The sequence below is a fragment of the Ricinus communis genome, chromosome 2, assembly GCF_019578655.1.
Source record: "Ricinus communis isolate WT05 ecotype wild-type chromosome 2, ASM1957865v1, whole genome shotgun sequence".
In the NCBI taxonomy this organism is placed as follows: Eukaryota; Viridiplantae; Streptophyta; class Magnoliopsida; order Malpighiales; family Euphorbiaceae; genus Ricinus; species Ricinus communis.
In genome coordinates, this window is record NC_063257.1 from 5258352 (window position 1) to 5273455 (window position 15104).

Consider the following 15104-nt stretch of genomic DNA (forward strand, 5'->3'; position numbering starts at 1 on the left):
AAGAATTGCGAATATTAAAAATTAAGAAATATATGAAACTGATCAGTGAGACAAAATTTCAATTGTTTTCTTCAGATGAATAGGCAGCAGTTAGGTTTTTAATTTTGAATTATAATTAATATTTTAAAATTAAAAAATATAAATATGATTTAATACTTTTTCATATAAAAATAAGTTTTTATAATTGTTGGTTCATAATAGATAAAGTGAAAATATCTTATACTTTATAAAAGTTAAAAAATAAATAATATTATTTTACAAGAAATATTTACATCTTGTCATTTTCCTAAATAACGTAAATTAGTTTACTTTTATTTGTTAATGATATGTGCTAAGAGTTATTTCATTGTCTTGAAAAGATTATAAAAACTTTTTTATCCCAAAATAAGTATTTATACAATTTTCATTTCTAAAAGATTTTTATTAGTTAACCTTTCATAAATAACAAATTATACCCATTATTCTAACTTTTTTATATTTTTTATACTAAAAAAGTAATTTGAGTTTACGCTAAATTTATGATTGCTGCTTATAAAATATAAAAAAAGTAAAAGATAAAAATAAAACATATAATCATAAAAAATTATTTATATAAATTCAATTAATTATATAATTACATATGGTTCTCTCTTTTATTAATTATATCATCCTTAAACTTAATCAGCTTTATAACAACACGTTGTTTTATTGATTAGTTAATAAATAATATTATATATAATTAATTAAATCTATAAATAACGCGGTAATAACAAATTTTCAAGCGGTAATAATGGTCAGTAGGTAATAGGTAGGCTGCCACCTGCCAGTAGCTTATTTGCAACCTAGCTTGCTATTGGGCTGATAAATGGAGGCCCAACCTAGTCTGTTTCCTTTTTATTTTGACTGTTTTTTATTTAAAAAAAGAAAACAAGTACGACGAGCTGCCGACATTACTTTTAGCAACGCCGTACCACATTGGAATCCGATTTGTTTGTATTTGTTATTGCAAGTTGTAAATCGTAACGTGCCATCTAATAAAAGATGTAGCGGATGTATTCGCTCTGGGTTTAACTTAAATATTTGAATCCCAATCTTCTTATTTATAATTCAAAAAATAATATATTTAAATGAATTATATGACATTTATAACTCTAAAATAAAAAATTTAGCTCAATTAAAAATATAATCAACAATCTTAAAATAATAGATTCTAATTGTTAATCTGTTGCGTGTATTACAAGTGATCATTTATAAAAAAACCGAGTTAAAATATTTTAGAGAGATTATAAATAAAATAAATTAAGATTTTAAAATGTGAAATGCCTTTGAAAAAGTAAGTAGACCAGCATAACAAGAATTTAAAAAACAGAGGAGGCCCCAAACCCCCTACTTTCTTTGTTAATCTGGCAGAAAAAAACTGAATGGATTAAATATGGGAGAAGATGAAATGAATGCATGAATGTGCAGAGGCTCCCAAGGACGACGAGGTTATTTGGCTTGTCGTCTGTCATGAAAATGAAAATTATGAAAGCGCTGAAACTGCAGTTTACCGGAACTTCGGTACCACTTTATTTCTATTTATATGATAATTTTTACTCTATCTGTATTAGATTGATGGTTTTCTTTTTATTTGATGATTTTAGAATTTAGTCCATATTTTTTACAATTGTTAGTTTTTTTTAATAATATTCGTTATTAATTGATATAAAATATTATGATATGTAATTAATTTATTCTAAAAACAGCAGTTTCTGAGAAAAATATAATCAGGGTATTTTAAGAAATAATAAAAAATAATTACTAGCTAAAAAGATTTATATTTTTTCAATTTACATAAAATTAGGACGGATTTATTAACTTCATATAATTACTCGGGAAAAACTGAAGAATTATTATATTATTATTTTAAAAGAAATGAAGAAGGTAATAACGTGCAACTAATGGCAAACGCTAATTACCAAAGCACGGAACTAATAAAATATCCGTTTAAAAAGAAAGAGAAAAAGCCATCTCTTCTCTGCAGACAGCAAATGCAACAACACTCAACCAAACATTTTTTTTTTTGGGTTCGAAAAGGAAAACACATGTGGAATCCCAATAATAATAATAATAATAATAATAATAATTCTATATCATCTGCTGCCAAACAGTTTCTAGGATCCCCAAACTCTAAATTCTTTATGGATCAGGAATTTAATTTCTAGGGTTTTTCATTACCCTAAAATATATTTATTTTTAATTAAAAAATAATAAAAGAAAGAAAGGATTTCAAGAGCAGAGGAATATTTGAAATTCCTGGCCATGGAAATCGAGGTGTCGAGAAGCACTTCAAATCTGACAGATTTAGAAGAGAGGAATAATAAAGATACGGTTCGCGTTACACGGAAAACCTTGAAGACGGTTCTCGAGCAGTGCCAACGAGCTCTCCAATTGCTCAGTGATACTGATGTTCTCGACGATGACGACGACGACGATGACGACGGAGCTGACTGCAGCGCTAAGCTGGAAGACTCGAGTCGGGAGACATTAGTTGCGTCCCCAGTCGATCGAGAAGCCTATGAGGTATATACTAGTTTTAATTGTTTAAACGGTCTCGTTTTGATTGTTTCAGGTTTGCAGATTTTTATGAGTACTTTTTCTTCGTTTGTTAATTTTTTGGTTTCCTTCTTTACTCTTTTCCATAAGTTTGAGATTTGTTTCTTTTAAAAAAAAAGTACAATTGAAGGTGCTTATAATACTACGCAAGTGTTTAATTTACTGACAATTTAAGCTTTTGGCGTATATTTTGTTTAAAATGGCCTAGTTTATGAATTAAAACTTGCTTTCCTCAGTTGGTTTGGCCCTTTTTCGTATAAATTGTGGTTGTCCATTAAAATCGTCACAAAGTTATACGGGGCTTGCCACCTGCTATAAATGTTAGGAGATGAAAACACTTTACTCTGCGTTATACATGGGCAGGCTACTATATTGTAGATAGACATTTCTTTCAATCTTTTTCCTGTTTCTGATGAATTTGTCGCATGCTTTTTATGATAAACTAAAATTGCAATCTTGAGTCTCTTTTGATGATTATTCTGGCTCCGGATATGATGGAAACCACTTCTCCTAAAAGCTTTTCAGGTTGTAACTTAGATTTTTCTTCATGCTTGTTTCCGTGATGCAGTTATGTGACCTTCTCAAATCTAGAGTTGAATGTGCTGACTTCCTTCAAAAGCTAGAATGTGCTCAAGTGTCAGTTCCACAAAATATTGCTGGTACGCGCTTGAAGATGGCAATCATTGTAATTAGATGCGACTTGGGGTTTTCATTCACATTTTAATGTTTAATCCTAAAGGTTGGATTTAGTATAGCCTGCTTTCTAACAGAGTTCTTTTATGGTAGCAGAAGAAGGTAGCTCCTGGGACATGGTCAATGAAAATGATCTTTGGGAATTTGAAAATGTCGATTCAGATCAAGAAGATTATGTTCTTGTTCGGCAAGAAGACATAGTAGAGGGCATTGCATGCTTCATGGCTGCCTATTTGTTGTCTGTTAAACAGACTAAGGTATGGAAAAAATCTTGTCTTACGTTCTCATAACCAATTAATAACCAATTAATACAATAGTCATTTAGATATGCTTTGGCATTAACTTTCATTTCTACCTGCTTCATTTGTAACTTCACTGCAGATGCTGTTCAGTTCAATGATTCTATATATGTATTCTTCGAGATATTGTCTGTGATATGCATCTCTAAAGTGAGCATGTTTGGAACAGATATATGCGATCATGGATAACTTCACAAAAACACAGACTGGAACATTACATTAACACATAAGGGGATAGGTCATCCGGGAGCTATCACATTATGACTATAAGAAGTCTCTGGGATCCTTAATCTGATTCTTATAGAAAGAAACTGAAACCATCGCGTAGGGACATGGAACAGTAGTAGCTGTAATTAGAGTGAAACAGTGACAATAGTTGTGTATTTGATCACATGATGCATGTTGTTTAACTTCTGAATAATGTTTGTTGTATTGAACTTAAGGACCAAGTTGCTGGTTCTTTGCTTTTAACCATAAAAATGTCACCTGTTAGAGCTAACTAATATGGATCTCAAATTTTTGTTCGTCCTGATGTTCGCCTTCATGAGGGTTCTATCTATCTATCTATCTATCTTGCTCTGTTAAAGCATTTTCTTATATATGCATCTGACTTTTAGATCAGCAACCATTTTCTCAAGTGGATTGTAAATTGACGATTGAGTATTAATCTTATATGTTTGTTTTATTATGACATATTAGTACAAGTTGATATTTAGGCACTGCAACATTTGAAATCTGCATTAGTACTTCCAATCTCTATATTTGTATAATGAAATGAATAGTGATTTTCTGTATGGGAAGCATCTAATGGTGCTGCATGGATAATTGTTTTTTTGCAGGACTTGACTCCTAATCAACTTCAGGAAGGTCAGTTTAATAAAAAGTTTTTGCTAGTTATTCTCCTCTGTGTTCTCTTGCATTTTATGCATCAGTAGAAGCAAGTTGTATTATCATCAATTTTGGCAAAAGTTGTGACATCATCTGTTAATTTTCTTTCAGCCCTTAGCAAGACATTTTCTGTAAAAAAGAAAAAAGGGAAACTTCGGAAGGCATGGGATGGAAGCAAAGTAATCTATAATGTAGCATCCTGGGGGGCAACTGCCATTGGGTAAGCAAAGTCTATTTTGCGCTCAATACAGTGGTTCTTTGTTTCCTGCAAAGTAAATATCTTGTCTGCTGTTTTCAAAGCTTTCCTGTTATGTGATGCATTTCTTAGTAAAATCTTATGTATCTTTGACTCGGCTTTTCTACTTTCATTTGTTATTCTGTTAGAAGGCATATGTTGATTTCCCCCCCTAGAAGTAATGGGCTTGCTGAACTCTGTTTTCTCTTTTTTACCTAATAGGATCTACCAAAACCCGGTTATTCTTAGGGCTGCTTCTAAAGCATTCTGGACTTCTTGTCATGTTATATCAAAGCTTCTCTGATGTGTGGGTTGTTACTTGGGGCGTGCTCTGGTATTGGGATTCACTGTTGTATTGGTGAGTGTACTGCCAATGCAGTGGGTGTTTCTTTTGTTGTATTCCATTCTTATCGTGTTACGATTTGATTGATTACTCCATCGTGATTTAATCTTGTAAATATTTTTCTTCTTTAAGTATTTCCCATGTGCAATTCCAATTCATCTTTTTCTTTTCCTCGCTCACTTTTTATCTTTTTCTCATCTTAGCATTGAAACCCAGTTGTAAATGATGCTACAGTGGAAAGCTGTGTTGCTTAATCTTAAGGATGCTTAATGTTTAGATTTAAAGACATCTCATATGCAAGTAATGGTCTCTTATTATTGTTGTTTTCTGCAAAATCATTGAACTTGGTTTTATTTATTGAGGGATTAAAAAGAGAGGTTTAACAACTGAAGAAACCCCCAGAAAGTTATCCCATGATATATTCGACTCTGAGGTAGTTTTACTTTTAACAATGGCCTATTCGTGAGCCTTAATGCTCGCCCCTGGATAGTTAATTTCAGGTTAAGAATTGTAGATCCTATTCTATTCTTCTTGCCAACTGTAAACTAGTTCGCAAGCTAGTACAAAATTAGTTCCTTGCTTGAGTTGAGAGTTGCCAAAAACTCTTTTTTGAATTTCAATCAATGGCTAGTTGGCTACACTTCAGGGGACATTTTTGGAATATTAAAAAAGTCATTTCGTTCATTTTAAGGGCTTCCTCTAACGCCATAAAAGGAAACAATTAGGTTAACCAGCCCAAGCTTAAGGCTCTTGATGAAAGGCAGATCCGGTAACCTTGCCTTTTATTTCCTTGGCCATTAGCTTGGTACTAATTGACGATTCTATATTATTATTTTTCAGTTAAGTGGAAGGCATATTTTTAAGGTCCTTTACCCATCCTACCAAATTCCAATTTCTTAATTTGTACCACTTAATGTACCATTAGAAACTCGTCAATTAGGTGTAAGCGGAAAATAAAGAAAAGAAAAGGAAGCTGTTTGTGTGTATATATATATATGTGGAGATTACAAGATAAAAGAATATATATATATATAAATCAATTTTCCAGTGCCTGTATTCTATACCAAAATCTACAAAAGCAGCTCCATTGAGGAGGGTGGATCCAAAGCAATCGAGTGGCTTGCTCACTGTCAAAACTGGCTGCACCAGCAGCTTCTTGAATTTCGCACAACTGATGCATAATCCTCCTTTCAAGCTCCCACTTCACGGAGTACCAAATTCCAAGCTCATGGTTTCTATAATCCAGGTTAACATGTCCTTGAACCACACAAACACAACCATTTTCAAAAGTAGAAGCTATTGCCCTTGTGATTAGGAGCATCCTTACAGAGCATTGAACGGACTTCCATGATTGATCTAGGTGGCTCAATATCTTTGTCTAGTAGTGCATTTCCAAGCAGCTGCTGCATTTGTGAGGCAAAGGTATCATCCAGAACCTATGAAACAACAAAAGGTTAAAATATAAGCACAAGTATGAATATAACAAAACTAAATCAAATATATCACCAAAGTTATTAGGGCAGTACAACCCTTTCATGTAAGAAAACCACCAAAAATAAGTAGTAAGTTGATCTTCAGTAAATTTTAATAAATAAACTTATGGGTCTTTAAACTGCCAAGATCTCGAAAAGGCATGTCAAGCATTTCAGAGAGCCATTTGAAGGATATGAATGTGAAGGTAAAAACACCATGTCAACCACACTACAAAAACAAAACAGGAATAATGTTGCACCATAATATGCTGGGTACGGTATGATGCTGCATTTGCAGCTCTGTTAATTTAAGTGAACTGAACTCGAGTGATACAAGCAATACTTACAGAAACTGCTATTCGTGATCCTTTGTACCAGGACCTATTTTCTTTTCTGTTCTCTAAGAAATTAAGAACATCCTGCAATAGGGAAACGCAAAACCTTAGGTTAAGAAAAAATAATGATATGGCATTACAATTTGTCAATGACCATCCTCATGATGCATACCTGCCCCATTCGGTCCCAATAGCCTCGACATAGTGCAATGAAGACATGAGTCTCAAAAACTGATTGAAGGTGATTGATTGTATTTGCCAGCTGATCTTTAAGTGGCTGCATTCTACTTCTTATATCAGATTCTACCACAGATTCCTTTGATTCTTGGAGAATCTTTTTCAATTTTGTAGTATTCTGCAACTTGGTCTACCAGAAAAATAAAGCAATTGCAAAGGATACACCAAACCAGTAAATTACAAAAAAATTCAACTAGATCCATTAATTTATGAAACATAAGCCAGAAAATTAAATGAAGAAAATTCAAAGAGGCACCATATCATTTTCCAGATGATACTCACATTCTCTGCTAGTTTTTCGACCACCGCTTGCACATAACTTCTAAACTTGGCTCTCAGCATCACAGTCACCTCACTGAGGCGCTCTCCAGGAGCCGTGTTTCCACCATCAGGTATGCAAGAACCCCAAGCCTTGAACTGAGTTTCTATCTTGGGACGCAGCACATCAAGCATCCTCTTCATGGAATTCAACAGAATCCCAAGCTGCAAAGAACCAAAGTTTAAAACCATTGTTAAAGTTACAAGGAATTCAATAGTTATAGGAATCTTAACAGTCAAGAAGTTACAACTCACCTCATCAGGAACTGTATATGAACATACAGATCGCTGAGTAAGCTTCTTGACATACTTGAATCCAAATTTCTTAGGTGTCAGATTCTCCTTCAATGGTGCTAGAACATCTGCATATTGTTTGTCCAAAGCTTCTACCACAGCCTTCTCAACATCAGCAATGGCCTTTTGATGAGGCACAGTATATAATACAAGGTTAATGAAATTATTTGACCAGAAAAGAAAAAATACAAGGAAGATATAAAAGAAAGTCAAGTGTCCATAATGGAACCGTATAGGCTGATTTAACATCCTCCTAGCTGCCACCTTTTAACTTCTTTCACCTGATCTCTAAAAGCTGTTTTCTCCATAATAGGGAACAATTTAAGCAAAATTGTTGCCGGAGAAGGTCTGCAATGGTTAGAGCTAGGATACCCATTATTGCAGTTTAAGTTAGGTCTACAATTAACTAGACAGTGGATCCCATGCACTGAAGGTGAGCTTTCAATTTACGAATTCGGAAACACATTATTTTTGTGGTATTATTCCCCATACATGGCTAACTATTGATGTATTTAAATTTAGGAATTCTTTTTTATAAAAAGACAACAAAAAAAAGCTGTGGTGCCACTGATTTTTATATATAAGAAAGAAAAAACTATCGGTTCATACTTGGAAAATCTGGAGTTTTAGGTTTAAGCTAGAAAAGTCATGTGGTATAGAAGTATTTAAGTATTACTACGGTTTGCATTATTAATATACAAAATCTAAGCTTGAACAAGAAAAAATTAACTGAAGGAAAAAGGAGCATACATTTTCTAGCACAAAAATGTATTCTGGCCATCGGCAAATGATGACTTCATAGTTTTCCAGAGTCTCTCTGATCCGTTCATACATCTCGTCGACAAAAGGAGTTGTAGAGTGTTGTGTCCTGACTCCTGACCATTTTACCTGCAATTATGTAACTTTACTTCCTCAAAACAAACATGAACACAATTCTTTGCAGTGGTGTTCCTATAAATTAATGAAAGACATGAAATTCAAGGATGGTGCCAAGAAAAGCAACTCAATCCAACACCAAAGTTATTTGCAAATAAATGTAACTTTTAAATGAAAAAACTGGGATCTAAATGTCACCACGGTGCTGAATCATAAAATCCAAGCTCCTTTCAGAGCTTCAAATAGATGTGGAAGGATTGAACTGAACAGCAAATGTTATGCTTTTTCTTAACAACCATACCTTGTCCAGTTTGCATGACTCAAGCAAAGAAAGGCGCTTGTCTTGAATCCATAGCATGATATATAAATGGAACAACTCCTTTGCATCAACTCCTCCTTTTACAGGACTGACAAGAATAAAAGAAACAGACGATGTAAAATGAGCTAAAAAAATGTAAAGAAACAAATTTAGAAAGTTCTACTGCCTAGTGGTACCTGATGCTCCAGCCAGCGAGGTCCCTTTGAAAATCAGCTGTGGCAATAACCAGTTCTGCTACATGAGGTGAAGGACCAGATGGAGGACATGCAAGCAGGAAAGCCCGCAATCTATTACAAAGCTCTGTGCTGTATATGGATGAAGATAAACTTGGAAGGTCTATGAAACTGCAAGACATGAAACTTGAACATCAGGATCTTTCTCTCTGGCATCTTAAATAGTACCAGGCAAGAAATCAAGAAGACATAGGAAGAAATATCAGAATGATTTACAAACACAGAATATCTACGGAATAGGCATTTAAACTAATACAACATCGAAAACCAAAAGGAGGTAGGTTGAGGTAAAGTTGTCCAGAAAATAACAAGATTCAAAATCAAAAGATCCATTTGAGTGTGCTCCACCAACATGACATTTGACATTTAAGAAATATGCCCTACCTGGGAAGTATATGTCGATTGTGGATTTCAATATCAGTACAAATTTCATTTTTAAGGTTCAAACAAAGGGAAGTCATCTTCTGGTACGCTGTGGATATTGCAACAGAATCCATCAAAGTAGCTTCAGTGTTGTTGGTAACATATTCATCTGTCTCGGTTAAGTGTCTTCGTGATCTTTTCTTGGCAGCAGCCTAAAGGAGACACTCTTTTAAGTGAGACAGGGAAATAAAAGATACTTAAAACAAGGTTCATATGATGGGAGCTTTCAATGTCCTCTACCTGGAAATAGTGGGTTAGATTTGTTTGTGCCTCTGGAGACAATATGTCATGGAGAAGAGTATATAGCTTCACAGCAGGTTCCAATGCAGGTGCTGCAAGCCCAGTTGCAGGCTTGAAAACATCCATAATACCGGAAAATGCTGATTCATCAAGAGACTTATAGTTCTCGAATACTAAAGCAAGAATCTGTTCAATCTGATCTTTGATTTCTCCCAAAAGTCGGTTCTGGTAACACAGTCAGCAATCATGCATATAGAGAGTAATGAGCGGCAAGACAGGAGCAATGAATAAAGCATGCATGAGTTATATAAATCGGTTAAAAAAAAAAAAGAGGAAAGCAAAGTCTAACATAGATGGACAACCATGAAAACAGTAGTGCAAGTGATCAAGGTGAGAAAAAATTGTTGATTGTAACTGGGAAAATCTAAAATTAAAAATTTACCTCTTGATGACTCAACATGCTCTTGCTGTGCCCCTTCATAACAACAGGCATAAGCAAATCATACACCAGTGTCAGGCAGTCAGCTGTAGGTGTAGCTACATCCATTACATAGGAAAGATACCTGCTAACATGACACAATTTTAAAACCACCATTCAACAAGAAAATGACCAAACAACAGAGAGAAGCAGTAATTACATATGTGCCTTCATATTATCATTTCAATTCTTTTTTTTCAAAATTCTCATAGTAATAACATCAAATGAAACATACTCATCTAGAAAGTCAAAATGAAATGTTGTTAAGTAGGTACTTTTACTTCATTCAATTGATTGTGAACAAGCGTCACTACCTCAGCTTGGTATAGACATCAGAAACCCCATAGTATGTGGCAAATTCAGTAAGGAGCCATTTCCACGAACCATAGAGTAATAAATTCCTCTGTTGAAAATGTTGAACCTTCATAGCAACTTCTAGAACAAGGTCATATGCAACTGTTTCTGCCACAGAGCCACACTGGGATGAAAGAAACAATAATCATTCTTGTTAGATTATGTTATGAACCACAAAGGAATCATAAAAAGAATTTAATTTTAATGCACAAACACTAGTCAACTCACGTATAGGTATCCTGAGTGTAAATTGCCTTATATCTTTTACAAGTAGAGTCAGTTAAGATCAAAACTTGCAAAACCAATCAAACTTGTCATTTAAAACTGTATCTCTCATTCATGAACACCATGACTTGGCAATCTATGTTACAATCAACTTTGTCAAATGATTTAAGTGGAAGTCCCAGTTTGCTATTATTAGAATCACAAGAATTCAACTGTCCAATCACACGACACTACTGTTGAAAGCAAAATTGTAGATACAGATAAGACTAGAAAGGCACCAAAAGAGTATCTCACCTTGAGATTGCTATCATCTGCACTTGTAGAGTAAATAATGTAAAGTTGTAGCTTTCCCACAAGCTCATGTTCTGGCTCTTGATATATAGACCACCAACGCAGCTTATCAACCTGCATCCACTTTGTTATGAGTCAAAGCCAAAAAACTACCATTATCTGCCAACTGATTTTGTAAAGGCTTAGAAAACATTACCGGGTCTTCCGCAATAGTTGCAACTTGAGCAAGGACTCGGCCATAACTATTCCCCTTGGAGTCATGGACTTCAACAATTAGATCATCCCCTAGACTATCTGGAAAGCTGTAGAGTCATCAATACCTTTCTGAAGTAAATTTTAGAAAAACAAAATACTAAGACTCAGAGCATTGGGAAATGGTGCATACAACACATGGGTATCACCAGATCCAGGCTGCATCCGGATGGCATCTTCTTCCGCTGAACTTTTCAGTCTTAACAAACAAGAGTATGTTTCTGATGACATTTGGGCCAGAAAAGAAACAGTTAAAATGGATAACATGCGCAGTATGCACACCTGCCCCTCAAGACCAGAAAGTTATCATACTATTGATAATTATAGTAAATGGTTCCTGATGACAAAATTATCACAAAAAGCCTAAGCACCTTTTTTCTGGTTACAATAAATAATATTCTTATTACAATGACAAAAATTAGCCAGAAGAAGCATAATTCCAGTTGGATGGCTTAAATGTACTAGAAACAGGTATTAGACGTGAAATTTCTACCATAAAGCATGGAGTTGCATTATTATATACCTTGCACAACTTCATATGATGATGAACTGTTGCGCAGACTAATTACACCAGTCTTGAGAAGTCCAGACACTTGTTTAATATACTGAGTGCTGGCATGCACATATGCCAAGCTTTGGCGGGATAAAGAACCATTTGCAGGCACACGAGGTGCAACACGAATTTTTCGAAAAGCCTGCCAAGCAGTACAAATTGTCGAGTGGAACTTGGAGAACCGATATCGAACAGTTTCAAGTTTTAGCTTTGGTGCCCGAAGAGTAAGGGATGACATACTACAGCCAGTAGGAGGGTCAAGAACTGTTTTAACTTTACGCACTGCACAAGGATGAGATGTTAAGATAAAATAAAACATCAAAAACGCTTGAATAGTTAGTGACAAACTGAGCATAAACATCACCTTGCACCTTCAGCTTCCCAACAATTTTCTTTGGTTTTGGAGCAGCTCCCTCAGTAATAAGCTCAGAAGAGCGCTTTGCCATTAGTTCCTCCTCTGACTGCAATAAAACATTCTGCACACTGTAGTCCAAGAGAAATTTGAATTGAAATTATTGAAAATTGCAAATAAGGACATAAAAGGGCGGTCTATAACGAGGAAAAGAAAGGGCTATCACACCAAAATGCATCCCGTAGTAAAGCACATTCATTTTCCAAGAACATGGGAGCTTCCATGCATCCCCTTGCCCAAGCATGAAGGCAAAGCCGCACACATCCATCATATGCAATCACAGCATGCCATGGCCCTAGTGCACTGTTGTTGTTTTTTATTTTTTGGTCAAAAAGGAAAGAGAGAAAGACATCAGCACCTGAATAAAGTAACATCATCGACAATTATACTATTGGTATACATACCTTAATGAATAAAGTAACATCATTGACAATTATACCATTGGTATACATACCTTGCATGAAAGGTTGGAAGCTTAGCTGGGTTTGGACCAGAAGACACAGCAGCTTCTGCACGAGTAGTTGTTCTGTGAAGAAAGAAGAGGTTAATTGGTTTCAAAGCATAACCAACAAATAAATAACAACTCTTCATAAAATATCTTCAAAAATAAGAGCAGTAGAAAATTTGCACACCTTACAAATGTCTCTTTTCCAGGAATATCCTTTGGTTCAACTCCAGACATAGGTTTACTTTTATTTGGCTCATTACTGGTTGACAAACCACATGAATCTGCAATGCATGTGGTTTTATGCACTCCACATGCTAGTTCAATACTTTCTTTGATTTCCTGGCCAGAGCCACAAAATGGAGGTGCACTGGGAACATCATCATCGTGTGAAAATTTGTCATTTTGGATGTTTCTGGAATGCAAATTCTGTAAAACAAACACACAGAGGCATCAAGAAAAAAACCAAAATCATGCAGATAGCAACAAGCAAAAACTATCACGCAGATAAACCTTGCAAATTCTGACTAATATTTAGTTTATTCAGTCTTAGCATAGGAGAGATGTGGTGGACACGGGAAATTCAAGTCTGCAAGTCCAAAATATATTTTAAGAACTCGTAATGCAACTGGGAAATTAACCAATGCATCCACATCACAAAGAGATTATTATTCTTTAAGGGAACATCACGGCCGACACAAAGAGACAAATAGCTCTAACTAGATTAATTTACAACATCAGTCAACATTTTTCACCAATTGACTATAAGTTTGTGCCAACGTCTAAATAAACACAATGCATAATAAACTAATAACTAATTAGTTTGATCAAATTGACAAACCTTTCTTGAAATGGTTTCAGCATCATTAGCCAGCGAAGACACACTGGAAGCGTATCCTTGAGAAACACGCAGTCTACTACTCCTAGCCCTTGGCAAAGCACCACTAACACTTGCACCTTGCGTAGTAGAAAACTCCGAACTAGCTACCGAATCTGACTCTTCGTCATCTTCATCATCATCATCCTCCGTATAAGCAGCATTCCTTCTAACAAACCTCTCCGCCAAATTACTTCCACCTCTCCCGGCGGCAACCGTCTCCATAGACGAACTAACATCAGAATACACATAATCACTAACATAACGCCTGCCTCTTTGACCAATAGTAGTTGAATTAGGGATTCTATCATCTTGAGGCGACGAATCATGAGAATAGCGTCCTCGGCTGCCGTAAACATCGTCTTCGTCTGATTCAGTGGCGGAAACGGACCGACTATCATCGTCTGTTCTAGAGACTGGAAGAATTGCCGTCGGCGGAAGGTGTCCGCTACGGAATTTGGAAGGCGGAGGTAAGTCGAATCCTCCTCCGCGATTATTTCGGAGATTTGTGATCGAATCGATTCTTGTCGTTGTCCTTAATGTGGAATGTGAGAGAGGAGATTGTTGTTTCTGGTTCTAAAAAATCAGTGATATGAAAAAGAAATTTACAAAAGAAAAAAAATCAAACTGAGTAAAACAAAATTAGCGTGTTAACAATTGAGAATATGAAGAGATTGTTTAGGTTATTAGTTGTTATTACCTCCCGAACCCAGCGAAGTGCATTGGTGTCGAGTCCTTCAGTAAACATCATCGATATTCACCTTGCACCAAGAGAGATAGAGAAAAAGCAAGAGAAAGATCTCAGTTTCAAGAAATGGAAAATGTGAGATTATAACTAAGAAGAAGTGGAAAATAGAAGATCACGGTTTCACTACCAGCTACAAAAGCAGCTCGATGAGAGTAATAATAAGTGAAGAGATGCGCGTGTGAGACTGAGAGCGAGAGAGAAAGAGGAGATCAACTTAGAGAAGTTAAAAGGTGGAGTTTTGAGATTTGAGAAAAGTAATAGCATTAAAAGGTTTGCTTCTCTCAAAAGCTTTTCTTTTTTTGCTGCTGCTTCAGCTCAGTTCAGCTCTGTGAAAACAACGAGATGCAGATAGAGACTGCAAAGAGACGCAACGCTTTTTGTCTTTCCAATAAAATGAAATGAAATAAATTTAAAAATTGAAAAAACACTTGGGTTTTTGGAATGAAACGCCGACGTATCACTCACGCAGGAGTCAGTACGCCGCCGTTGCAATATCGGTTGGATTTTCCCTAAGCTAAAATCCGATAATAAAGCGCACGTAGAAAAGTTCGGTGCGGGGTTCGTGAAAAGTAACGGGAGGAATGACGTGGCAAAGGGACTCCGTTTTTTCTTTTTCAAATTTTAATTTTTAATTTAAAACATTAAACAGTCGAACGTTGTAAAGTGGGGACATTTTTGCTCTAACTTCCC

At 35.3% G+C, this 15104-nt stretch overlaps 2 protein-coding genes across 2 annotated transcripts; one reads left to right on the forward strand and one right to left on the reverse strand.

Annotated features, from left to right (window-relative positions):
- The first annotated feature begins 1980 nt into the window (after positions 1–1980).
- LOC8268394 lies at positions 1981–5202 on the forward strand. The gene is made up of 6 exons (XM_002513974.4): positions 1981–2541; positions 3143–3233; positions 3364–3524; positions 4406–4433; positions 4566–4674; positions 4912–5202. The coding sequence occupies exons 1-6, from the start codon at positions 2281–2283 to the stop codon at positions 4991–4993; spliced, it is 732 nt and encodes a 243-aa protein (XP_002514020.1). The 5' UTR covers positions 1981–2280; the 3' UTR covers positions 4994–5202.
- Positions 5203–5986: 784 nt separating this feature from the next.
- LOC8268393 lies at positions 5987–14825 on the reverse strand. The gene is made up of 23 exons (XM_015716059.3): positions 14542–14825; positions 14367–14427; positions 13631–14242; positions 12977–13218; positions 12799–12870; positions 12513–12647; positions 12297–12415; positions 11903–12214; positions 11513–11600; positions 11324–11429; positions 11131–11241; positions 10572–10735; positions 10222–10342; positions 9780–10004; positions 9501–9691; positions 9060–9227; positions 8866–8971; positions 8439–8576; positions 7650–7811; positions 7359–7559; positions 7012–7206; positions 6852–6923; positions 5987–6468 (listed from the first exon to the last, which is right to left on the reverse strand). Exons 2-23 carry the CDS (start codon positions 14415–14417, stop codon positions 6316–6318), a joined length of 3744 nt encoding a protein of 1247 aa, XP_015571545.1. The 5' UTR covers positions 14418–14427; positions 14542–14825; the 3' UTR covers positions 5987–6315.
- Between the last annotated feature and the right edge of the window lie 279 nt (positions 14826–15104).